This window comes from Pseudorasbora parva, chromosome 7 (assembly GCF_024679245.1).
Source record: "Pseudorasbora parva isolate DD20220531a chromosome 7, ASM2467924v1, whole genome shotgun sequence".
Taxonomy (NCBI): Eukaryota; Metazoa; Chordata; class Actinopteri; order Cypriniformes; family Gobionidae; genus Pseudorasbora; species Pseudorasbora parva.
Window position 1 is genome coordinate 50,331,482 of NC_090178.1, and position 25,304 is coordinate 50,356,785.

A 25,304-nucleotide genomic window follows, 5' to 3' on the forward strand; every position below is an offset into this window, starting at 1 on the left:
CTAGACAAGCAAAAGTAATTGTCTTGTTTTGGGGAAAAATAACTCAAAATGAAGAGAGTTTTTGCTTAAAATAAGATAAATAATCTGCCAATGGGGTGAGAAAAATAATCTTAATTCAAACAGAAAACAAGATTATTTTTCTCACCCCATTGGCAGATTATTTATCTTATTTTAAGCAAAAACTCTCTTCATTTTGAGTTATTTTTCCCCAAAACAAGACAATTACTTTTACTTGTCTATGACAAAAATGTTTGTTTGTCTAGTAAATGTTTCTTAATGTAAGAATTGTTAGATAGTTTGACTTAAGACAAGACAAAAATACTGAGTAAAAGAGCATTTTCTGCTGTGTTCAGGATGGATTTAAGCATCTGAGCACCAGACTCTCACCGAGTCTGCTTGACTGTTTTCTGCAGATAAACAACCATAACAGTAAATGTGACAAACACTGAGACACTTACTGAAGCTCCACATCTCTCATTAGCTGCTTCCATCCAAAGATGGGAATTTAACTTCAGTGAATAAAGCAGTTTCCATCTCGTGTTCATGAGAACAAAATCATCATTTCCTGGGAAATTGGCCCAAAATATCAGTAATAAACTGTAAGTTGCTGTTTTTCCCTATAAATGAGTGTCGTCTCAGAGCGTCAGTCAAAACACACACACACACATTTTTGTGACATATGGGGACATTCCATAGGCGTAATGGTTTTTATACTGTACAAACCGTATTTTCTATCCCCTTACACTGCCCCTAAACCTACCCATCACACACACACACACACACACACACACACACACACACACACACACACACACACACACACACACACACACACACACACACACACTCTGTCTGTGTGTGTGTGTATGTGTGTGTGTGTGTAGTCCTACCTGTGATCTAATGTGTTAAACAGACTCACTATTTTCAAAAGGACAGAAAGAAAAAGAGAGCCAAAGAAAAGGGAAACTCCCGGATATTTTCAGGAAGTTTTCCAGCAGTCTCTGCCAACACAGACACTATCCAAGAGAAACGGCAGCACAAACGCAGTCTTTCTGCTGCTTTTTCTGCTTTGGCAAACATCCAGAACATCTTGAAACGAGTAAAAGGGCTTAAAGAAGTGAGGAAAGAGGCTAATGTGCTCCAGAGTCAGACAAACAGAGCGTGGGAGAGCCGCAGAGGAGCCGACCTGCACAAAATGCTCTTCTTACTCAGTATTTTTGTCTTGTTTCTAGAGAAAATATCTAAAAATTCTTACACTAAGAAACATTTACTAATTTAATTCAAACAGAAAACAAGATTATTTTTCTCACCCCATTGGCAGATTATTTATCTTATTTTAAGCAAAAACTCTCTTCATTTAGAGTTATATTTCCCCAAAACAAGACAATTACTTTTGCTTGTCTAGTAAATACTTCTTGTTTTAAGAGTTTTTAGATGTTTGGACTAGAAACAAGACAAAAATACTGAGTAAGAAGAGCCTTTAGTGCAGTGTGTAGAGGAGCCGTACCTGTAGCGGAGCTGTAGGACACCGCCATGTCTCCGCTCAGATCCGCTGGAGGATAGAGGCCATTCAGAAACACTGAGAAGCTCAGCTCTAGCTCACAGCCGCTGCCTGTTAAACACACACACACACACACACACACACGATGAGCAAAACATCCATACTGAAGAAGAGTGTGTCAGGATCATGACCAGGGCCACACGGAATCTTTTTGTGATTTCTGCAAAAAAAAATTGGGAAAATTTTGAAAAATGCGGAATGGTTTTAAATGTGTTCAAAAGATCTAAAAATATTGGAACTGAAAGCATTACAAATAAAATATAAAATATTCACTTCTTAACTTCTATTTAAGGTTTACAGTACAAATCCAAATAGAACATTTTTTTTAAACAAAGCTTGATCTCTCTTATCAGTCATTTCAGGTGTCGTCACGCTCATAGGAACGCCCCCTGGAGGGCCAAACAAGGCCAGTCATTTGACCAGGTTTGTAAATGGTATATGGACTGCATTTATATAGCGCTTTAACAGACCCTATGGCCATCCAAAGCGCTTTACATTTTTGCCTCACATTCACCCATTCATACACCGACGGCGATGTCAGCCATGTAAGGCTCATCCAGCTCGTCGGGAGCAGCTGGGGTTAGGTGTCTTGCTCATGGACACTTCGACACTTGGTCAGGTGGAACCGGGGATTGAACCACCAACCTTCTGGTTTGTAGACAACCTACATGAACCACTGAGCCACTGCCGCCCCAGTAGTTTGTAGTCAGTATTAATGCAGTAAGACAGTAGCTGCGTTTCCATTACAGATTTGCGAAAAACTTGAGATACTGAGATACTTAAATGTCAATTAAAAACTATTGGGAAATGACAGCGTTTCCATAGCCGCAATTATGCAACTAAAACCTATTATCTTCCTCTCGCAATAGGTCAGTCCAAAATGATGGCACTTGGTAGGTTTGTATATCATCCACCGCACTGGCCATTATTCTTTACTAGAAATTTTGTTTGTTGTACATATTAACTGAATGTAGAAATGCTTTTGAAAAGAAAAATTTGGCATTTAATAGACAAAATATATATTTTTTAATGAAGGCAGCGTTTGGAGTGAGTGCATGCAAAATAATCCATCCCCTGAGTCCACACATAAAAGTAGACAGTTTATAATTTATCATTATGTCTTGAACTTGTGTTGAGTATTGCGAGTTGTTTCCGCTGTCTTAAAGGAAGAAGGAAAAAAATGAGAAAACGTCGGCACTTTTATCAGCGATGGGTTAAAGAAGACAGCCTAACTCCGAAACGAAATAGGCTACGTTTAGGCCTAAACATTAGCCTGTAATATTATTATTTTAATTTATACGTTGATTATGAAAAGTGAGCAGCATGAGTAAGATATAAGAATCGCAATGTGTTTGAGACTTGGGGTCACACATGATTTTGACCACTTCAGGTTTTATTTTCTAGAAAGTCTTTCTTAAAAAAATTATTTCGTTTTGTATAAATTGTATTTTAATTGCCTGTATATTAAATAAGAGGGAAACTAAGATCGTCTGGAATGTCGTTTCCTCAGCCTTTGAGTAAGGCTGAAGCTATAGCTCTTTCTGTTTTAATACATCTCTTGAATAATTACAGTAGGCCTATATATAGTTATTATATTAATTTGTGGCTGCACCGGGGTCCGTCATTTCTAAGTTAAAGTTACGCCACTGTCCTTATTTGGAGAAAATATATGTAAGATCTCGTTATTAGGACACAATTGATTGTAAAAAATAATCTATAGGCCCTGTGTGGCAGAAATGTGCCACCGCACCAGGTGACCTGTAAATGCGGAAAAAAACGTTTCCATTGCAGTTTTGCGGAAATGTCCTTTTTTCGAATTGCCTGAAAAACCACCTCATGAGAGCGTAAAAACTTTTTTGCGATATATGGGAGTTTTGCGAAATTGCCGCGTTTCCATTGGGTGAATTTTCAATTCACAATTTAAATTTGCGCAATTTGAAGGGTAATGGAAACACAGCTAGTGATATTAAAATACCAAATTCAATATACACCTTATTGATGTTGCACACTTTGTACAGGAAAGCAGACGAACACAGAATATTAGTGCGACACGAGGTTTCTCGTTAAGTGTTTTTTGGATGAATTGAGACGAGCTGCTCAAGTTTAGGAATAGGAATAGGAATGTTGTCCTATTCTTGTCTAACACAGGCTTCTAGTTGCTCAACTGTCTTAGGTCTTCTTTATTGCATCTTCCTCTTTATGATGCGCCAAATGTTTTCTAATGGTGAAAGATCTGGACTGAGCGCTGATAATAACTTGGGTTGTCCTTGTCCTATATAGTCCGGATGAGTTTTCCAAAAAGAACTTCAAACTTTGATTTGTCTGACCACAGAACAGTTTTCCACTTTGCAGTGGATATTAAGAAATATAAATTTGTTGTATTTCGCTGGCAGTGTGAATGGACCAAATCTAGCGGCCCGGGAACAAATGCCGGGTCACATTATCCGTGTATTTGCCGGAATCGCAGTGTGAAAGGGGCTTCAGTGGTGAAGGAGTTGCTGAAGCCCTATTTGGACGGTTATAGTTTTTCCGTGGGGTCGGAAGGTACTGCCATCATATACAGGGTCTAGTCAATGATTTTATCGCCATCCGACTCTCTGTAGGAATGAAATGTACGAGAGTCTGGTAAGACCAGGCTAGCGATGCACAGACTCCACACTGCCATTTCAGTTTCATCTGGACTTATCGTGCAGCTCTTCACACACACACGCACGCACACACACACACACACACACACACACACACACACACACACGAGGCTGTGCATTAGAGTGATTTCACTAGCTCACCGTTGTGTGGTCTTCAGTAAGAGGATCTGCTTCAGGTTTAGTGTTGTGTGCATTCACACAGGTGACTGAACACAGTAATGCCTGATTGCTGAGCACTTAGATTAAGTGTCTGTCTGGCCCACCAGTGCACACACACACACACACACACACACACACACACACACACACACACACACACACTCCTATCAGCTCATTGGCGACAGCACTTTCTATGTGCTTTGAAAGCCCTCACCTCTCTCTCTCTCTCTCTCTCTCTCTCTCTCTCTCTCTCTCTCTCTCTCTCTCTCTCTCTCTCTCTCTCTCTCTCTCTCTCTCATTTCATGTTTGTGGATTTTAAAGTTATTTTTTCAAAGGTTGGTTTGATTTTTGGGTTTATGTTTGGAAAGAAAAAAAGAAAGAAAGGACACCTTATTAACTTTATAATTGGAAAAGCGAAAATGGCTATTTATCTGACAAGAAAGGAAAGAATAGAGGGTGAGTGTGGTCGGGATGTAGAACAAGTTTTTAAGAGTTTAATTAAAGTGAGAATCAAGTTTGATTTTTTAGTTTATAAAAATATGAAGAATATTAAAGAATTTGAAAAAGTATGGGATTATAAAGAAATGCTATGCTGTGTTATAAAGTGTTATAACATCTCAAAAAAATCTCTCTCTCTCTCTCTCTCTCTCTCTCTCTCTCTCTCTTCCTCTCCCTCTCTCTCACGGAGGGCAAGCTTTTAACCTTTCCATCTCACTGCCGTGGGCAAACATCAGCCAGAGTGCTGTTGGCGTCGGCTGAGCTGGCAGAAAGCGTGACGGCCCTTCCTTTAAACGGTCTCGCATCAGGTGGTTAAATTAGGCCATTTGTGCTGACCTCTCTTGACCTCTCTGACAGTAGCCCACCCCTGGAATTCAGAGACGCATTATAAACACACCGTGCAGAACACACACAGCACAAAAGCACTTAGACAGGAATTCCTTTCACAAAAGCAGCGGGAGTGTGTGTGCTGTGAGGATTAAAGCGGCTGTTCTGAGTGTCTGTGACCTTTAGGGTCACGAGTCCTGCCATCCCAGCACTTACACGTTTACTGTTGATCTGGGGTCATGGTCACAATTCAGTGTTAGGCACATGTCCAAACATCTCTGTCCAAGTAGGTGTATATACACCAATTAGGCATAACATTATGACCAGTGAATAATACATCACGGCTCCTGTTAGTGGGTGGGATATATTAGGCAGCAAGTGAACATTTAGTCCTCAGAGTTGATGTGTGTGAAGCAGGAGAAATGGGCAAGCGTAAGGATTTGAGCGAGTTTGGCCAGATTGTGACGGCTAGACGACTGATGTCATACCTCTAATGAAAATTATAATTTACATCTGTAAGATTGCAGCGTTAGAGTAAAGAGTAAAGTGGGCTAGACTGCATATATCTTCACATTTATAATGTGGCATATGCTAAATTATGTTTTAGGAAAGATGCCGCAGAGTGTAACGTCATATTACAACTGCTGCAGTATACATAGAAAATCTAGCGAGGACTCTCAGATCTCAACTCCATCTGACCTGTCATCACAGCTGATCAGAGCCTCTCTCGCTGAAGGTTCACACACACACACAGACACACACACACACACACACACACACACACACACACACACACACACACACACACACACACACACACACACAAGGGCTCAACATTAAGCATGTCCTTGGTGCTTCAGAAAGGTAAATCGGTCATTCACTTGTCCGAGTAAAAATGTTCTTTTCCGGAAAAAAAGCAATATTCTCATTTCCCACCAGTGTTCAATCAGCTTTAACATATTTTAAATCTGCGATATTAAAACAAATGTGTGATATCTTTACCTTTTATAAAAAGGATTTTTCCCCTAATCTTATTACATATAGGCTAAGCTTCAGGTTTTTATATTATATTCTTAAATTTGAGCTATACATTCAATTAAAATAAGACACTACAGGGCTGTTACCAATCAAATATCATGATTTACACTGAAAAATTACAACTACATTACATAATATGTTATGAGATTTGTATTTTTGAATAAACAAAAGAAATGTTGAAAAGTATATCAAACTAAACCACCAGTAGGTGGCAGCGTGTGAGTCTTAAAGGGTTAGTTCACCCAAAAATGAAATATATGTCATTAACTCCTCCCCGTAATGTCGTTCGAAAGATTCAAACGGTTATGAATCAGCGAATTGATTCATGATTCGGATCGCCAATGTCTCGTGATTTCAGCAGTTTGACACGCGATCCGAATCATTGATCGATTCGCTGACTCATAACCGTTTGAATCTTTATTTGAGGATTGAACACAAACGCGGAAGAGAAGCCAATGCTGAATAAAGTCGTAGTTTTTGTTATTTTTGGACCCAAATGTATTTTGGATGCTTCAAGAGACTCTAATTAACCCACTGATGTCTCATATGGACTACTGTGATGATGTTTTTATTCCCTTTCTGGACATGGACAGTATAGTGTGCATACACTTGCATACGCTCTCGGACAAAATATAAAATATCTTAAACTGTGTGTGAAGATGAACGGAGGTCTTACGGGTGTGGAGCGACATTAGGGGGAGGAGTTAATGACAGAAGTTTCATTTCTGGCTGAACTAACCCTTTAATGAGTGAGTCATTGAGTCATTAATTCAACTGGTTCATTCAAACGATTGATTCATTCAAGAATAAGGCAGTCGTTTACTGAGAGTTAAGGAATCTTTGATTCAACCGATTCATTCAAACACTGAATCGTTCAGTAACACACACGGTTGCTGTGAGACGCGTTACAGTTCTGCTGTGATCTATTTTTGTTGCTGAAATAGAACAAAAACAGTCAATATTGCATCTAAAATGTAAGTGACTTAATGTTAATTAATAGTTTATGGAGCTGTTATATGAAATCAGTGTCGTGATGGTATTCAGGAAAACACACTCTTGGTTGTGTGATGTTGTTTAACTGTATCATATGTTATCAATATAGAAACGTCACATGTTGAATGTTAAGCGCAGTTTCTCAGTGTGAGCGGCGCTCACGTGTTGTGATTTCTTCTCGAGAGGCTGCGGAGCGTCAACAGCTCAACCTCATTACCTTCAGTTCATTACATTATATATTATATAAGTTATATAAGTTATATTATTATATTACATTATATATATCACACACACACACACACACACACACACACACACACACACACACACACACACACAGAAATTACTCAGCTATAGCTTATTTCTGTTTGGGACGGAAACAAGAAACAAGATTTCAATCAGAAATAAGATTATTTTTCTCACCCCATTGGCAGATCATTTTGCCTGTTTTAAGCAAAAACTCTCTTCATTTAGATTTTATTTTCAACAAGACAGGAAAAAATATCTCATGTGGTTTTACTGATCTAGTAAATGCATCTTGATTTAAGAGTTGTTAGATATTTAGACTGGAAACAAGACAACATGACTGAGGAAGAAGAGCATTTTTGTGTGGCACACAGAGGTCGTTCCAATCGGCTGCTAAGATGCTCATTTTGGCCTAATGCAGCATCACACACAGAGCTCTATTGATCTGAGCTCTTCGGGCGTGTCCGAATCCACTTTTGCTAGTTTAACGACGGAAATAAACGGTCTGTGCACCCGGCGCATGGTCCAAAAGGGATAGGGCTAGGGAACAAAGAGAGCAGCAATTTGTGAAGAAAACAACAAATCACAGAAAAAAAGAACCACATACTCTACGCTTAAACCTTGTTCAAATATTGAGTGTGGTTTTGGAAGCCGTACAGAAGTGAAGCTGCTCATCTGGGACTGACACACACACCAAAGCACATAGACTATCCTCAGCTTCAGCAGCTCTATCATGTGGTGTGCAGTGTTTACATTCCTGTCTGACTGAGGAGAGCTGGCCCTGGGGAAGCGGACAATGGGTAGTGAAATAATCCCGGAATAAAAGGATTGCTTCTCTTTTAGCCCTAAAGACTATTAATATCATTTTCAATGTGATGCGATGTTGAATCCATATTGACCCTCACAAATTAGAACAGTTTTGCGTCCCAAAACATAATATGATTTAAAATAGGTGTGTATGTGTGTGTGTGCATGTTTTTGTGACATATGAGGAAACAAATGTGTATAATGCCATGGGTATGACACAGGTATTACAGGAGAGGGTGAAATATGAGGACATTACCCATGGCCCCACTTTACAAAAGGCTTATAAATCACACAGGAGGAGTGTGTGTGTGTGTGTGTGTGTGTGTGTGTGTGTGTGTGTGTGTGTGTGTGTGTGTGTGTGTGTGTGTGTGTGTGTGTGTGTGTGTGTGTGTGTGTGTGTGTGTGTGTGTGTGATAACCAATCACTAACGTTTGGTCGTGACGTATGTCATGCTGTTTCACACAAATCCGTCAAAATAAATATGCAGGCCACCTCAGTGATAAAACCTAAAGCTCCTGCCTTCGGATTGTGATTTATTCACGGTGGAGAGGAGGGTTGTGTGATCAGGAACGCGCTGCTCACGTGGGCCGTAACATGATTGTATGCTGTAAATAAAATGTCATATGCTTGTTATTATAATAAATGCTGCTATAAATAACGGCCCAATTCAAATGTTTACATGCTTTTATTTTAATTTGTTTGAGCGGTGATGAAATATACTGCTCTTGTAAATACTTGCTAACCTGGATGCCAGCTGAACTTAGCCCCGCCCACAACATTTTTAGGTCGGGCAGTTCGGTCTGGCCTTGCTCCATAGAGGAGTAATTATCCCTGAACAGAAACTGTTCTGACCAATGAGATCATCAGGGCGGGCTTTAGTCGATGACGGACAGATGATCAACAGTACCGTAATCATCACGTCATCAAAGGGGCTTGGGTTATATTACTCAAATCCTAAACGGAGAGCTTGTTCGTATCTGCATCAGCTTCATAATTTCTCTCAGAAATGATGATCATGTTGGGTAAGTACTCTGTGTATCAATAAATTATTTTATTTTTTTACAACACCGGCAAAGATCGTTTATTCCAGCACGCGTCAGACAGGGTTGCCAAGTTTTTACAACAAAACCCGGCAACTACTAGCCCTAAACAATAGCTTCTCAGGGGGTTCTCCGGGGGGAAAATGGCGTTTGGGGGGTAACGTGTGTTATTTTGGCAAGGTTGCTGCTAAAATTCGCACTCATGGGTCTATATATCACATAATAGTCGCTTCAACCCGTGGACATATAAAACAACCCGCAGAAAAAAACGCGGACTTGGCAACACAGTGCAGTTGAGCTCTGTTGACATTTGACAATGCGTCGCTTCATCGCTCTGATTGGTTGTCGGTTTATCCAATCGAGGTCTTTCCTGGTTCGGTTGAAACACGCCCCATAATTACAGCCCAATGAGCATCAGACTCATATTCTGACTAGAATTGAATATGACCACGTCAGGCTAAATACTTGCCAGCATTTTAAAGAACTACAAGTCTAGAAATGCATCCAAATAACAGCAAAGCTCAACCGTACGGTGCTCTGCAGTGGTCAAAAAGGATTATAGAGTGAATTTTGAACTGATATATTCTTGAAAACGACATTGTGTTTGTCAGAGAAACTCGGCCGGGGATTTTTAGGTGGGTGTTGGGAAACGGACGGCTAAAATCCTTGACTTGCCGCTGTAAATGATGGCAATACCTTCCGACCCGACGAGGAACTTTACTGTCCGAATATGGCTTCAGCAACTCCTTCACCACTAACAGAGCGAGCTGGAAAATCAAACTCTTCCCGAATTCCCCCTGTTGGGGAGGAGGGCCACAACATCATGGCCACCAACAAACCCCAGCAAAGACTGCTCTTGCTCTGGCTTTAACTTCTGGATATTTGGCAGCGGTGCCACAACGGAATGAATGGTTTCATTCGCATCTTTCTCCGCCGCCATTACTGAACTACAACTCAATCTAGCGCATGACATCAACGTCATCGTTCTCAGACACTCCCTCTGTTCGCTGATTGGATGGTTAAAATTTGTTTGGAGAAAACCAAGGGGGTAATCTAGCGCTCTGAAAGCGTCCATTGGGCGGCCATTGCTAACCAAGCCATCACCTGCTGTTAGCATCCCATTGACTCCCATTCATTTTTGCGTCACTTTGACAGTGAATAACTTTACATCTGAGGCGTTTAAAGACTCCATTTGTCCATTGTTTATTTCTAAAGAAACACGACAATGCATAAAAGGCTCCGTTACCTTATATCTTACACTATCGCCCAGCAGAAGCTGTTTTTGTAAAAATAGACTAACGATTGCGTCATAACCAACACGACTCTGTCTAATAGGGAAATTACCGTGGAGACGCTCGCAGGCAATCTTTTACTGTCTATGAGACCGTCGGGGGGACGTGGAGACATAAAGTCTGATAAAGTCAAGGGGGAAGAATGGGGAGAAGCCCATAGTGAGCCAAAAGCAACAGGACAAAACATTTAAACAACGGGATTCAGATTTATCTTTCCACAACTACTAGAAGACCTACAGCTGTCAGACAGGAGGCTCACGTCACATCTACGTCCTCAAGCTCGGTCTGAGGCGGGGCAGTTCGCTCAGCCATCAGGAAGTGAGTGCTTCTAATTGACTTCATTTTCGGCCGTTGAAGTCTATGGGTTAGCGCTGTCCATTTCTTTTACTGTCTATAGAGAAAACCTAAGAATGCACCGCAGTCCCAGACGGAGTACTGAAGAAAAATGAAAGTTGAGCGGAAGTATGTAGGAGGGCAGAGCCAGGCTAAGGGAACCAGACTCTGGTTCTCTATTTAATATTTAGTTTGTCATATTTAGGACCCGCAATTATATTTGAGATGATCTGGATGGTAGTCGGGGATATGTAACACATAACTAATATTGATTCCTCAACCAAGGTGGATATTAAATATTGTGAAAGCCAGGATTCTGTAAACATGAAATGATCAAAACCACTCGAGACTTAAAGGACAACTCAAAGGAAAAATCATTTGGCAGGGGAAAGAACAATGCTTTAAGAAGCAAAAACTGGCTTAAAGGACAACTCCGGTGAGAAATGCCCCTAGGGGTGATTAACAGATGGTTAGCGAGTAGATCGTTCTCTGGGATGCGTTTTCATGAAATCGAATGTAAAGAGTTTTATCTCTAAACACAGATTAGCTTATAACGCTTGTCTACGGGGCACAGGGTAAGTGACATTAAACCGCTAGTTAATACCACTAACAAGACTCAAAATATCCTCACACTAACACGGCAGCATAATGAGGGTCTCTACATGCAAACCGAAGCATTGAGAACTTTGTAAGAGTACAAACAGTTTAATAAGAAGATACTTTATAAAGACAGTGCATTACGCGTTTACAGACGGCAGCCATCTTGGAAAACAGTCTCGACGAGTCGAGTGACGAACGCTGTGCTAAGTGAGCTGGTCGATAGGAATTAAGTTTGTGAAATCTAATTACAGGGAAATGCATGAATCATATCCGTTTATTAAAATATATGGTTGACTAACTACAAGGGAAGAAGGCGTCCCGTATGAGATTCAGTCACAGTTCATCTCTTAGCACAGCGCTCGTGGCTCGACTCGTCGAGACTGTTTTCCAAGATGGCTGCTGTCCGTAAATGCATAATATACTGTCTTTATAAAGTATCTTCTTATTAAACTATTTTGAGCCTTGTGTAATTACCCCTAGGTTCATTTTTCACCATAGTTGTCCTTTAAGAAGGTGTGTGTGTGTGGGACGGGAGTGTGCAGAAGGAAGGAAAGATGACCATACCCATGGAGTCCAGCACAAACTGGTCCTGTGTGACGGCCAGAGGAGGCTGCACACACACCGTCAGCTTCGGGCTCAGCACCGCGGTTCGACTCGCTATCTTAACCTGAGAACGAGGCTCACATTCAGCACAGACACCACAGAAGAAGAGCTCATGCAGTACAGAGACATCAGCTCACCTTCACTGAGACAGACGGGACGGGCACGCCGCTCATCTCTGCTATAACAGCGCACTGGAGAACAGAGGAGAGTAAAACTGAACTGAGCTGAGCTGAGCTGAGCTGATAATTCAGCACAACTTAACACACAGTGGGCTCAGCAGACGGGCTATACTATACTGTATATTAATACAAATGATTTCTGAAAGTTCAATAAAATCAACAAAACCCTAAATTGGAGACTTTCTCAAAGGTAAAAATGATTGATAACTAATGTTTTAGGGTTAGGATTTGATTTAGTCATTAAGGTGAATTATTTATAAAAGAATTGGTAAATGGTAAATGGACTGCATTTATATAGCGCTTTTATCCAAAGCGCTTTACATTTTGCCTCACATTCACCCATTCATACACCGACGGCGATGTCAGCCATGTAAGGCTCATCCAGCTCGTCGGGAGCAGCTGGGGTTAGGTGTCTTGCTCACGGACACTTCGACACTTGGTCAGGTGGAACCGGGGATTGAACCACCAACCTTCTGGTTTGTAGACAACCTACATGAACCACTGAGCCACTGCCGCCCCATTACAGTGGTGGTCAAAAATGTTGGCTCCCCTGGTAAAGATGATCAAATATGGATGTAAAAAATACATCTGCATTGTTTATCCTTTTGATCTTGTATTAAAAAAAATCCACAAAAAACCTAACCATTCACTGAAGTAAAATAATTGAAAGTGGGGGGTGAATTACATTATTGACATAAATGCTTTTCTCTGAATTTTTTCAGAATTTTTTCATTTTATTCTAAAATCTGGCAACCGCAAGCACGAACGCTCTTTATCCCTCAGACAAAACCAAAACCAGTGATTTTAGACTTGTCTTTTTTCGTCAATGATATTGCATGTTTATATAACGTTAGTCATAATGTAGGCTAACATTACGCAGTGACTGTGATGCACTCTTAATACAAGCATGCAAAAACATCATAGGCCTACTTCAGTTCTCAAAAATATATATATATATATTTTTACTAAATGAATAGCCTTGTCAAATGACTGTCGTTTTAACTTATATGGTGGAGAAGGTGACGTTTGCTAGAAGGATCGAGTGAACGATCTGTAAGCAAAGTATCTACGGTTGTATTTTGTAATAATATTCCCCTTTGTCATCAGACACACTATTTAGTTTGGTATGGTACTTGAGTTTCCTATTGTTACTGTACTAGCATCTCGCGTCATCTAGACAATCCGGTCTCTCTAAGAAACTTTCAATTTAATCAGAAATTGTTTAAACAGTCAATAAGGGGATAAATCGCTGCTCACTGCTGCAGGAATACAGTCGCCACTTTCTTCAGTTTAAGATGCTGAGCGAAGCTTGCTTGAAATGGGCCGAACAAACGAACGATCTTGTATTAAATTGTTGTGGTATCCGATTATAAACCTCAACCATGACTGTTGCCATATGAAAAGTCCTCCCGTCCCCTGCACAGCCTGAACATGACGTGTGTGTCCATGATCTGCCGTTTTATCCTCCAGTGTCTCGTTTATCTGCGGTCTCGATGATTCGCTCCGTCAGTTCCGCCTGACAGTGAACATGTTTGGACAGATGCAGATGTTGTGGGCGAGCATATTAATGATCCCCAACGCTTGTGTCACGGCTGGCCTTATGTTGAGAAGCACTTATTTTTCCGTGGTGTTTTTGTTTCACAAGATTTACATAAGAAAGAGGAGGCAATGGTGTTTTAGACTCACAGTATGTGATGTCCATGTACTGAACTCTTATTATTTCACTATGGCAAGGTTAATTCAGTTTTTCATTCAAGGGCACCTTTAAGGCTTTCTGGACTAGGCCTAACTAATCTCTGCGCTTCTCCATCTGTGATCTCGGAGAGTCTTTGTCCACTCAAACGTTCCTCATCTCGTGCATTAGGACGACACACACACGTCAGATTCGCCTCATCTTTAGTTGATTGGAGCTTCTTCATTATTGCCCTGATGGGGGAAATGGGCTTTTTAATGCTTTCGCTGTTTTCCTGCAGCCAGTTTCTATTTTGTGAAGCTCAACACTCATCTTTTGCTGCACATCAGAAATATATATTTGTGGCTTTACTCATTGAGATTAATGATTAAGGGAATGTGGCCTTTGTATTTATGCTCCTGTGAAACGAGACGTCATAGGCAGACTATTTCATGTTCCTTGTCCGCCTGGTGTGCTGAAATACGTATATATTAATGGGAATATACTTCAGAGATATTTTACTCTTAAATAGTTCTAGGGTGCCAATAATTGTGACCAATGTGTTTTGGAGAAAAGCATTTATTTCGTAATGTGATGTACCCCCATTTTCAATCAATGAAAGGTTCGATTTTTGTGATAAAAAAAAAAAAAGGAGATCAAGAGGATAAACAATGCAGATGTATTATTTGCAGCCATATTTTATCATCTTTACCAGGGCTGCCAACAATTTTGACCACCACTGTATATAAAAAAATACCACAGCTGCTTTTACAACAGAATAAAAAATAAAAAAGGTAATTATGACTCACAATTCAGACTTTTTTGGTTGCAATTTCGAGTTCATGTCTCACAATTTGTGCTTTATTACTGAGAACTCAATCCTGGGGGGGGGGGGGGGTTCTGAATTGCAAGACATTAAAATACAATTAAATATATATTTTTTTTATTCTGTGGAGGAAAAAGTTTCAATAATAAAGTGATATGGCTTCTTTTAATTAGCGAAACGTGTGAGTTTGCTTCACTATAGTTTAAGGACAAAAGCATCTCCCAAACTAAGCTAAATATGATACAACCTCTCAGGGACATTCAAGGATAACCTCACTTTGGAAAAAAAATATTCAATAATAAAATTACTAATTCTAAGTTTTCTTTTATGTAAGGTAATAGACATGTATGATATGTCTTCATGTGGCCAGCTGAACCTGTGTGAATGATAAATCAAGTAAATAGTTAAGTTTGAGCACAGTATGGTTTGTGTCTCCTAAATCATTACCAGCTTCACATGAGAGTTATGTGGTGTGTTCTGAAGCTGAGGATACACAGGGCAACTTCTAGAGCAATGTTGCTGAAAGATGTTACTTTTCCATTGAGAATGGGCAACACATTTCTTTCTGGATATAAAAAGAGAACTGTTTTGCCCATTCCCAATGGGAAAAAGCCCACAACAACATCTTTCAGCAATATTGTTTAAAAAGTTGGCCTGTGTATCATCAGCTTAAGCGTGTTTGTACCGAGACTTGGTCCAGCTGAGACGAGACGACAGTGGTCAGACTGAGCTCTTCTTCGGTCTCGGCCCTCGGGAGGATATCTGCACAAGCATCACACAACACTTTCAGATCCACGACAGCATACGCTTTTTCTGGAAAATACTTCTTTTAATGAAATGTGTTCTGAAATCTGACTTATTCTAATGCAATTAACAACAATCACACAAAGCACACACATATATATCAGTTCCAGCATCACTCTTATTCATCCTCAAACTAAAATGCTTACATACAAAAAATTGGTTTACATACAAACCAAACAAAGTTACATTTTGCACATGTGAAGTTTGCTGTGATATGGAGACAGAAGCAGTCCACTGCAAAAAATGCTCTTCTTCCTCAGTCATGTTGTCTTGTTTCCAGTCTAAATATCTAACAATTCTTAAATCAAGATGCATTTACTAGATCAGTAAAACCACATGAGATATTTGTTCTTGTTTTGTTGAAAATAAAATCTAAATGAAGTGAGTTTTTGCTTAAAACAGGCAAAATGATCTGCCAATGGGGTGAGAAAAATAATCTTATTTCTGATTGAAATCTTGTTTCTTGTTTCCGTCCCAAACAGAAATCAGATTATTTTTCTCACCCCACTGGCAGATCATTTTGCCTGTTTTAAGCAAAAACTCACTTCATTTTTAATTTTTTTCCCCAGAAAACAAGCAATAATATCTCCTGTCGTTTTACTGATCTAGTAAATGCATCTTGATTTAAGAATCGTTAGATATTCAGACTAGAAACGACAAAATGGCTGAGGAAGAAGAGCATTTTTTGCAGTGTACACTGTATTCAGCACAAACTGTGCTACTATTATCTGTGAGAGAATATTGTCAACTATTTCCTTTGTCCTGTTCCTCAGCTCGCGGTCACATACCTGACTCGCAGGCTCACTCATTATACAGCTCATTATGCGGTTCTTTTGTTCTCTCATGTGTAAATCACAGCATTATTCATGATCGTTCACACCTCTTTGCATATGGCCTTTGTAAAGAAAAAGTGCCTTACAAAATAATAAATCAATATATTGTTTTATGTGAATAAGTGGGCAAATTGGCCCTCATTTATCAATCTTGCGTAGAAACGGGCGTATATGTTGGCGTAAGATTATGCTTACACTCCTCTCACCGCCTGATTTATGAAACTGTGCACACCTCTGCAATCCAGGTGTAGCAATACCTGCCCTTGATAAATGCGGCGGCTGAAAACGATCGTCATTAGAATAACACGCCCCTATATATTCAAGTCTCCGCCTCCCCCACGCCCTCATTTTACGCCATGGACAAACAGAAGACGGCAAAGAAGCGAAACTTCTCCGACGTGGAGATCGGGCGCGTCTCAATCATCTCACTAGTCCACTAGTCAGGGCACTGATTAGGACATAAGTCAATGGGCTGACTCCCTGATCAGTGCTCTGATTAGTGAACTAGTGAGATGATTGAGACGATGATTGAGACGAGATGATTGAGACGAGATGATTGAGATGGCCCATCGAGACCATCACCAGGGAAGTGGAAAAAAAAACCCGAAATTGTTTTATTTGGGAGTTTAAAGAGTGGAATTAAAGGCACCTACAAAAACAAAATATGGACCCAAATTACGAGTACTGTTAATAGTGTGGAGGTTGAGAAGTGCACTCCAGCAGTTTAAAGCTGTTTGGATGATAAATTACCATCACAATGCATTATTTTACAGCACGTTTTGAAAAAAATAGCATTTAATTTCGTATCACGGCACATGTATTGGGGTGATTATTATTCTTAATGACGCTTGTTATTCAGAAGAAGAGTGTCGTTTTTATTGATTTTATTATTATTTAAAAGAAGAAGGCCATTTTTATTATTTTGTCAGTCTGAATTATTTTAGTCCCAGTCCGTGCGCAGCTGCCGGGCCAGGCGGGCCTGAACCGTCAGATAAAGCGCACAGGCTCGCGACTGGAGGAATACATATGCCTACAAATCAAACGCTTTGGTAAAGTCACACAAATTAAACATTGACGTTCATGTTGCACAAAAATAAACACTGAATGTTGTTGTTGTGGTTTTTAACAGTGGGTCATATAGCATATCTTGTCAGTGCGTTTTGTGGTGTTAGGAATTGTTTTTCTGCGCATTTTCCCACTAACTCAAACGTGCATACACCACCTCCTGAGCTGGCGTAGGATTGGAGTGTGTGTGTGTGTGTGTGTGTGTGTGTGTGTGTTTGTGTGTGTGCGTACACCACCTCCTGAGCTGGCGTAGGATTTGAGCGTGCCGTACGCCAATGTCCATATTGATAAATCTCAAAGTCACCGTGGGTTTGGGTGTACGCTGGAAATTTGGTGTACGCACTTTTGATAAATGAGGGCCAATGATTCTAACATCAGTCTGAAGAAAATAATTAAAGTAAACTGTATCTGCATATCAAATCATAAATCTTTAAAGTAAATTTCAGAATTTTTTAATTCAGTAAATGAGGGTAGATGGTATTTCCTGGTCTGTGCGTTTGTACTGAAGTGTTTTATCTCCTGGGGTTTTATTGTTATTTTATCTTAGGCAAGGCTTCAGTTTCGCTTTATTTCCGCTAGGCTGTGTTTATAATAAGTGTTGTTCATAACGAACATCCCCGAAATGTGTGTGTATTTTAGACTTTATTTTTCACTCTTTTTCTGTATACCATTAAATTTGAAAATAATAATAATAATAATAATATATATATATATGGAGTGAAGGAAAGTAAAATACATTTAATTTTGTCAATATTTCCCTTCATTTATAAATATTTTACTTTATATCTGAATGTAATAATACTGTCTAATATGTAAGGCTTTTCTTTCTCTCAACAGGACAACTTTGAAGGGGTGCAACTGTTTTTTTTCTGGGATTGGATTGTGATTGTTAGACGATGATATTATTGGTTAAAATGTTTTTCTCCTGACCCTTCAGCCATGGTTACATGAGCGGTAAAGATACACTGATTCAAAGAGCATTACTAAACCCTGCTGAAGTATTACATTAAACACATATGAAGAAAGTAAACAGAGCGTAATTTGATTTCATGCTGACTTTCATGTCATAAATAATGGAAGGAATGGTTTAAAAGCCCAAAGGCTGTCCTTTGATCAGACACAGGTCTGGCATTCAGTCTGGAATAACTGAGCTTTATTTCGTTCTGTGCGTCAGTACCTTGTGTTTTGGTGGCCTCTCGAATGACCTTCTGCAGCCTCTTCATCTCGGAGTCGACCTCCTCGTAGTTGACCTCTCGGGCCTCCACTTTAGGTGCGGTGAAGAAGGAGGGATCGGTGCCCATATATGAGCAGTGGAGACGGCCGTCAGCGCTCAGAGTCACCACCAAACCCCTCAGCTCACTACAACACACACACACACACACACATGTAGTGTTTCCATGTTTTATGGGGACTTTCCACAGGTGTAATGGTTATACTGTACAAACCGTATTTTCTATCCCCCTACACTGCCCCTAAACCTACCCATCACACACACACACACAGATACACACAAACACACACACACAGCAGCTTCAACGGAAAGTGTAGATTTTACAAGCTGTTTTTCATATGGTCAACGCCCCTGTAGTGGAGCAAATTAATATTTAAAGGAACTGTGTGTAAGAAATGTATTTCAGTGAATCATAAAATGGCGCTGATATGTCTCTAGACATTAATAAATCATGTTCATCTCTAACTCTTCTATCACTGCCAGCAGTAGTCCGGCAGGATATTGTCATTATAAAGTTGTTGTTGCAGCTCAGCTGATGTTGATGATGTCATGTTGTGTTTTGGCCTGAAGCTCCGCCCTCCACCGATCGACCAATCAGGACTCAGTAGTGTTTGGGGTTGCCAGATCTGGGGCCAGTACCATGAAGCCGGTTTAGCTGACTAGCCAGATTTGTTTAAGCTTAGTTTGTGCCAATCCTGGGTTTTAGGTACCATTAAAGTGGCTTAGCTTTTAGCTGTGTTCATCTCCATATTAACTTACTCCACAGCTAACCTGCTCTAGGGCAGGTAATGTTCTGGATAAGAGATCTCCCCCTATTGACAGATATGTGACCAGTCACGGAAAGTAGGGACACAAGTCGGTTCTGGGGCATTTTGAGTTATTCACAGATTCTGAAAGTGTAGTCTCCAAGCTTTCCAACGATGTGTAACACATGGAAATCTGATCATATTTGGAGAAGTTGTGTCCATCTGAATGTAGGCCTTTAGAAAAGTGGAAACGAGAGAAAACAGCCTCTAAAGTTTTGCAGTTCTCACCTGTTCTCACCTGCTGGGAGTGGCAATAGGGCTCATTTACATCTCATTTAGATAAGCCACACCCCCTGTAAAGCTGCATGGTTGCTAGTAACGACAGACGCAACGGGAAAAATCTGACCGCATGCTACTAATAATAAAGATGTTAACGTTACCATCTAAAAGCCCATTATAGTAAAAGGGGTTTATGGCAAGTGATACGACGCTAACGATTACAATTAAAACGACAGGTAAGAGCAATAGGTAGGTATGGGAAGGTCTAAACATGAGATAACGTGTGTGTGTTCTTAGAATGAACACAAAACCCCAAACTTTGGTGTTTATGGAAACACACTCCATTAGAAACAGAAAAGTATTCTTGCAAATCTCGTTGCCTCCAGTGAATTAAGTCGTTCGGGCACACGTTCTGTCTGCGGGGTCTTCTCAGTGGATGTGCTGAGCGTCTGTTTGAAGCGGATAAAGGCAGAGGAATGGGTGAAGTCTGTCACCGTGGCTGTTACTATTGATATCGCCTCTGAGTTCTTACGGTCCAGCTCGTCTGACGCCAGTCTGACACATTCTTCCTCTTCTTCATCTTCGCTCAGTTGTAGATTAGGGTATTATTCAGTCTTATTATGCCGCTTTCATCGCCGCTCAGATCATCTCTACAGCCGGCCAGAGCGCTGCATTAATAATGAGCCACGCGGCCCTTGGAGGGCGGGGCAATAACAAAAGCCAGTATGGAAATACACACAGACAAAACAAGGCGATTTCAGCCTCAAAATATACGCTTTTAAATATACCATTAATGCCATCTCAAACACGGAGAGGCTTCTTAGTGATTTAAACTAACAGATTTTGCAAAAAAGCGAAAATCACGTAATTTGAAAATTTGAAAATTTCTCATTTTGCTCATTCAGCCGACTTGTGTCCCTGGTTTCCGTGACGGGTCACAAATGAGAGAGAGTGTGAGAGAGAGTGTGAGAGAGAGTGTGAGAGAGAGAGAGAGAGAGAGAGAGAGAGAGAGAGAGAGAGAGAGAGAGAGAGAGAGAGAGAGAGAGAGAGAGAGAGATTTTTCACCCGGGACTTTTTACTACGCCGAGTCGAAGTACTCTCAGAAGTGCTATTCCGCCACACATTATAGTTCTCCTTCTTAATCCGCTTAGAAAAGCGCCACGTTTTATTTTACGTCACCATACTTGATCGTTCCTCTATTCCTGTAACTGTATTTAAATAGAGGAACACGTGGATGAGTTTGGTGGCTTCTAACTTGATCTCTGTTTGGTACCATAGTGAATGAACTGGGCTTAGTGGGCTAAGCTAAATGCCATCAGATCGTCACCGCACGTCAGAGAGATTAAGAGCACACACTGAGACGAGAGAGGTGTGTGTCAACTCGGCTTAGTTAAGGGAATAACAGAGTTTAATATGAAAAACCAGTGGAGTATCCCTTTAAGCAGTCACCAGTTATCTAATTACACACATTAATTTTGTCATAATTTGCTATAACCAAATTATGTCAAATCAAGGATCATTGGAGACTACAAATGGAAAGCAAATAACCAAATATAAGGAGTCCATGTAATTCTTTTATATAATAAATTTGTCCCCACCTAATCACCCATGAAAAAAAAACCTTTTGAAGATTGTTTTCATTTTAGACATGTTATGAAAAATGGACATTTAAATGTAGACCTCTCAAGCTGCGATACCAAACAGAACCACACAGAGAGATGCCAAAAAACTCCTAAATCAACCGCTTTGACAACCTATGATTACTAACACAACAACATCGCTCCCTCCGCTGCACGCATGCCCATTAAATATCTGCACTGCAAACAATGCTCTTCTTACTCAGTATTTTTGTCTTGTTTCTAGTCCAAACATCTAAAAATTATTTTTTTTTTAAAGTATTTACTAAACAAGCAAAAGAAATTTGTCTTCTCCTGTGGAAAAAATAACTCAAGTTTTTGCTTAAAACAGGCAAAATGATCTGCCAATGGGGTGAGAAAAATAATCTTATTTCTGTTTGGGACGGAAACAAGAAACAAGATTTCAATCAGAAATAAGATTATTTTTCTCACCCCATTGGCAGATCATTTTGCCTGTTTTAAGCAAAAACTCTCTTCATTTAGATTTTATTTTCAATAAAACATGAAAAAATATCTCATGTGGTTTTACTGATCTAGTAAAGGCATCTTGATTTAAGAATATTTAGATATTTAGACTGGAAACAAGAAAAAAATACTAAATAAGAAGAGCGTGTTTTGCAGTGTGGCATGTATCTTATCAAACAAATATCCTTAGTTTGGACACAGTTGGGACATGGGAAGTGTTTTCTCCCTTGATCAGCCCGTTTGTTCTGCTATCCTAACCGTGTGTGGTTAGATGTTGAATATGGCTTGAGAAAGTGTGTGTGAGCTTTAGATGTGAGGCGAGACGAGCACAGACGCTCATTTAGCAGGCGCTGACAGACGCTCTTTTAATGTGAGGCCAGAAGAAGAAAGACAGGATGGACAATGTGAGTGACCCATGCAGGACGGCCGGACACACACACACACACACACACACACACACACACACACACACACACACACACACACACACACACACACACACACACACAGGCGTATCCATTACCTCTGCGTATGAGAACCACTGTCAGCAAACACTCCCACAAACACTGCAAAAAATGCTCTTCTTACTCAGACATTTTGTCTCGTTTCCAGTCTAAATATCTAACAATTCTTAAAGGGATAGTTCACCCAAAAATTAAAGTTCTGTCATCATTTACTCACCGTCATGTTGTTTCAAACCTGTATGAGTTTCTTTCTTCTGCTGAACACAAAAGAAGATATTTTGAAGAATGTTTGTAACCAAGCAGAGAGAGCAACCATTCACATATATTTTCCCCCTACAATGGCAGTCAATGGTTGCTCTCTCTGCTTGGTTACAAACATTCTTCAAAATATCTTCTTTTGTGTTCAGCAGAAGAAAGAAACTCATACAGGTTTGAAACAACATGACGGTGAGTAAATGATGACAGAACTTTAATTTTTGGGTGAGCTATCCCTTTAAATCAAGATGCATTTACTAAACAAGTAAAATTACAAGATATTTTTTCTTGTTTTGTTGAAAATAAAATCTAAATGAAGAGAGTTTTTGCTTAAAACAGGCAAAATGATCTGCCAATGGGGTGAGAGAAATAATCTTATTTCTGTTTGGGACGGAAACAAGAAACAAGATTTCAGTCAGAAATAAGATTATTTTTCTCACCCCATTGGCAGATCATTTTGCCTGTTTTAAGCAAAAACTCTCTTCATTTAGATTTTTTTTTTTTTTTAAACAAGAAAAAATATCTCATGTGGTTTTACTGATCTAGTTAATGCATCTTGATTTAAGAATATTTGGATATTTGGACTGGAAACAAGACAAAAATACTAAATAAGAAGAGCAGTTTTTGCAGTGTCTCTGTTGTTTTCGATTCTTGTTTCTTTAAGGGAACCCCTGGTTTTAAGACTTGTGTGGCTTAATGTAACTTAAATGATGTCTCTTACTGAAATATGCAGCAGAAACCCATCCTTTTATATAAATATTTTGGCCAATTTGTTTAGGTGCGCAGTCGATGACGTCAAACGGTTGGACTCGGCGAGCGACTGACGCTACTGTTGCTATTTTTCCCACAACACAACTCGGAAAAGACGATGCCACATTGTGCAGCTTTTGGCTGTGATTTCCAGTTGAAGGGCAACAGGAGAAGCGATGCAAGTCTTCACTGCGCTCCTAATGACAAGAAGAAGCCAAGCTTCCTAAAGAGCGCTCCATCCCATTAAACAGGGCTCGCTGACAGACTGTCCGGGGTCAAAGGGTTAGGGCAGTGTTTCCCAACCTTTTTCTGTCATGGCACCTTTGAAAAAAAGTCTAAATGTTGTGGCACCCCTCACATACGTTACACTAGAGGTGTAAGGGTACAGAATGCTCACGGGTCGGTTTATTCCGGATTTAGGTTCACGGTCTCAGTGCTATGTTCAGGGAATAAAGGACTAACAAAAATAAAGAAAATAAGAACAAATAACTTAAATACAAGCAGCAGGACAAATAAATACTATTGAGCAAAGATACTAATAAAATAAACAATGCTTTTCAGGTTTTTCAGGAGGGTCTAACATTAGTTTTTAGGTAGAAAAATTGAATAAATAATCAAATTTAAAATAACGGCATATTTAACTGTTTAACTTAAAGGGGCGGTGAAATGCTGTTTCCTGCATACTGAGCTTTCCTCTGTTAAAGACTTGGATTCCCATCCTAAACATAGACAAAGTTTCAAAAACTAATGTTGGACGTTTGATGGAGTATTTCTGTGTTAAAAATACTCCTTCCGGTTTCTCACAAGTTTCGGAGAGTTTTTTTCGAGTATGGGTCGGCTTGACGTTAATAGAGCGGAAGGTCCTTGTATGGGCCGTACGGGCTCTTCTCCCGGTAGGGTGTGTGTGCGCGTGACTAGAGCGAGAGAGGAAACACACGCCCATACACACTCTCAGCTGCAGATCCAGTCGGTCCGTGAACACTTCTGTCGTTATAGTCCGCGCCGCGCTCCACTTTATTCCTATGGGTGACGTCGAGCGACTTCAACGCTTCAGCACAGCATTCTGGGAAGGCAGCACTGCATCTGAACCGATTTGAACGCAGAAATGACGGGAAGCTTCACAACATCGCTTCAGTCGCGTCTCAAAGTGGATTTCCACGGTCACTGCTGTCACAGGACTTCACCAAATCATACCAAAGAAGTGTGTTTCTGACGGAGCGGTCCCAGCGATAAAGGTTCGGTCCTGCTTTGGAAGCAGCCGGTGAGTTAAACTGCTTCAGATGTCTGTGCTGTCGGCTATCGTCGCGTGAGTTAACATCAGTAAACGACACGATCGCGTGCTTCGTCATTCAAATGCGCTAACGGACTCCATTGCTGTTCTCTGTATAACGTTACACTAGTCTGACGTGCAAAACCGTTTTGCTTGCTACTGCTAAGGTTTAGTCGCATACAATAGTCCATAAACCGAATCATGTCCTCATAAACTGCGAGTAAACACACACAAATGTTGACAGGCCACTAAATACAGTCCATACCACAGAGACGGACGTCCTGCTGCTGCTTCTCCTGTTCAGTTTATTTCAGCCTCCGGATCTGATTCTGGATCATTATCTGTATTAGCTGAGATAGCGATGGGTTTCTCCACGCTTGAGGACGTCACCGCTTTGTTCGCGATCGTCATTCTTTAGCTCCGCCCACACGATACGCCTCGTCATTCTTTAGCTCCGCCCACACGATACGCCTCGTCATTCTTTAGCTCCGCCCACACGATACGCCTCGTCATTCTTTAGCTCCGCCCACACGATACGCCTCGTCATTCTTTAGCTCCGCCCACACGATACGCCTCGTCATTCTTTAGCTCCGCACACACGATACGCCTCGTCATTCTTTAGCTCCGCCCACACGATACGCCTCGTCATTCTTTAGCTCCGCCTACACGATACGCCTCGTCAT

General features: G+C 40.4%; 1 protein-coding gene across 3 annotated transcripts in view; it reads right to left on the reverse strand.

Moving 5' to 3' along the window:
* The window catches only part of bbs9 (Bardet-Biedl syndrome 9), a 175,704-nt gene that overhangs the window by 119,019 nt on the left and 31,381 nt on the right, over positions 1-25,304 (reverse strand). For all 3 annotated transcript variants that reach the window (XM_067449415.1, XM_067449413.1, XM_067449414.1), the window contains exons 10-14: positions 18,702-18,883; positions 15,508-15,584; positions 12,283-12,336; positions 12,107-12,209; positions 1,508-1,612 (exon numbers count right to left, since the gene is read on the reverse strand). In XM_067449415.1, the coding sequence (XP_067305516.1) occupies positions 1,508-1,612; positions 12,107-12,209; positions 12,283-12,336; positions 15,508-15,584; positions 18,702-18,883 (521 nt within the window). The remainder of the gene's footprint in view (positions 1-1,507; positions 1,613-12,106; positions 12,210-12,282; positions 12,337-15,507; positions 15,585-18,701; positions 18,884-25,304) is intronic.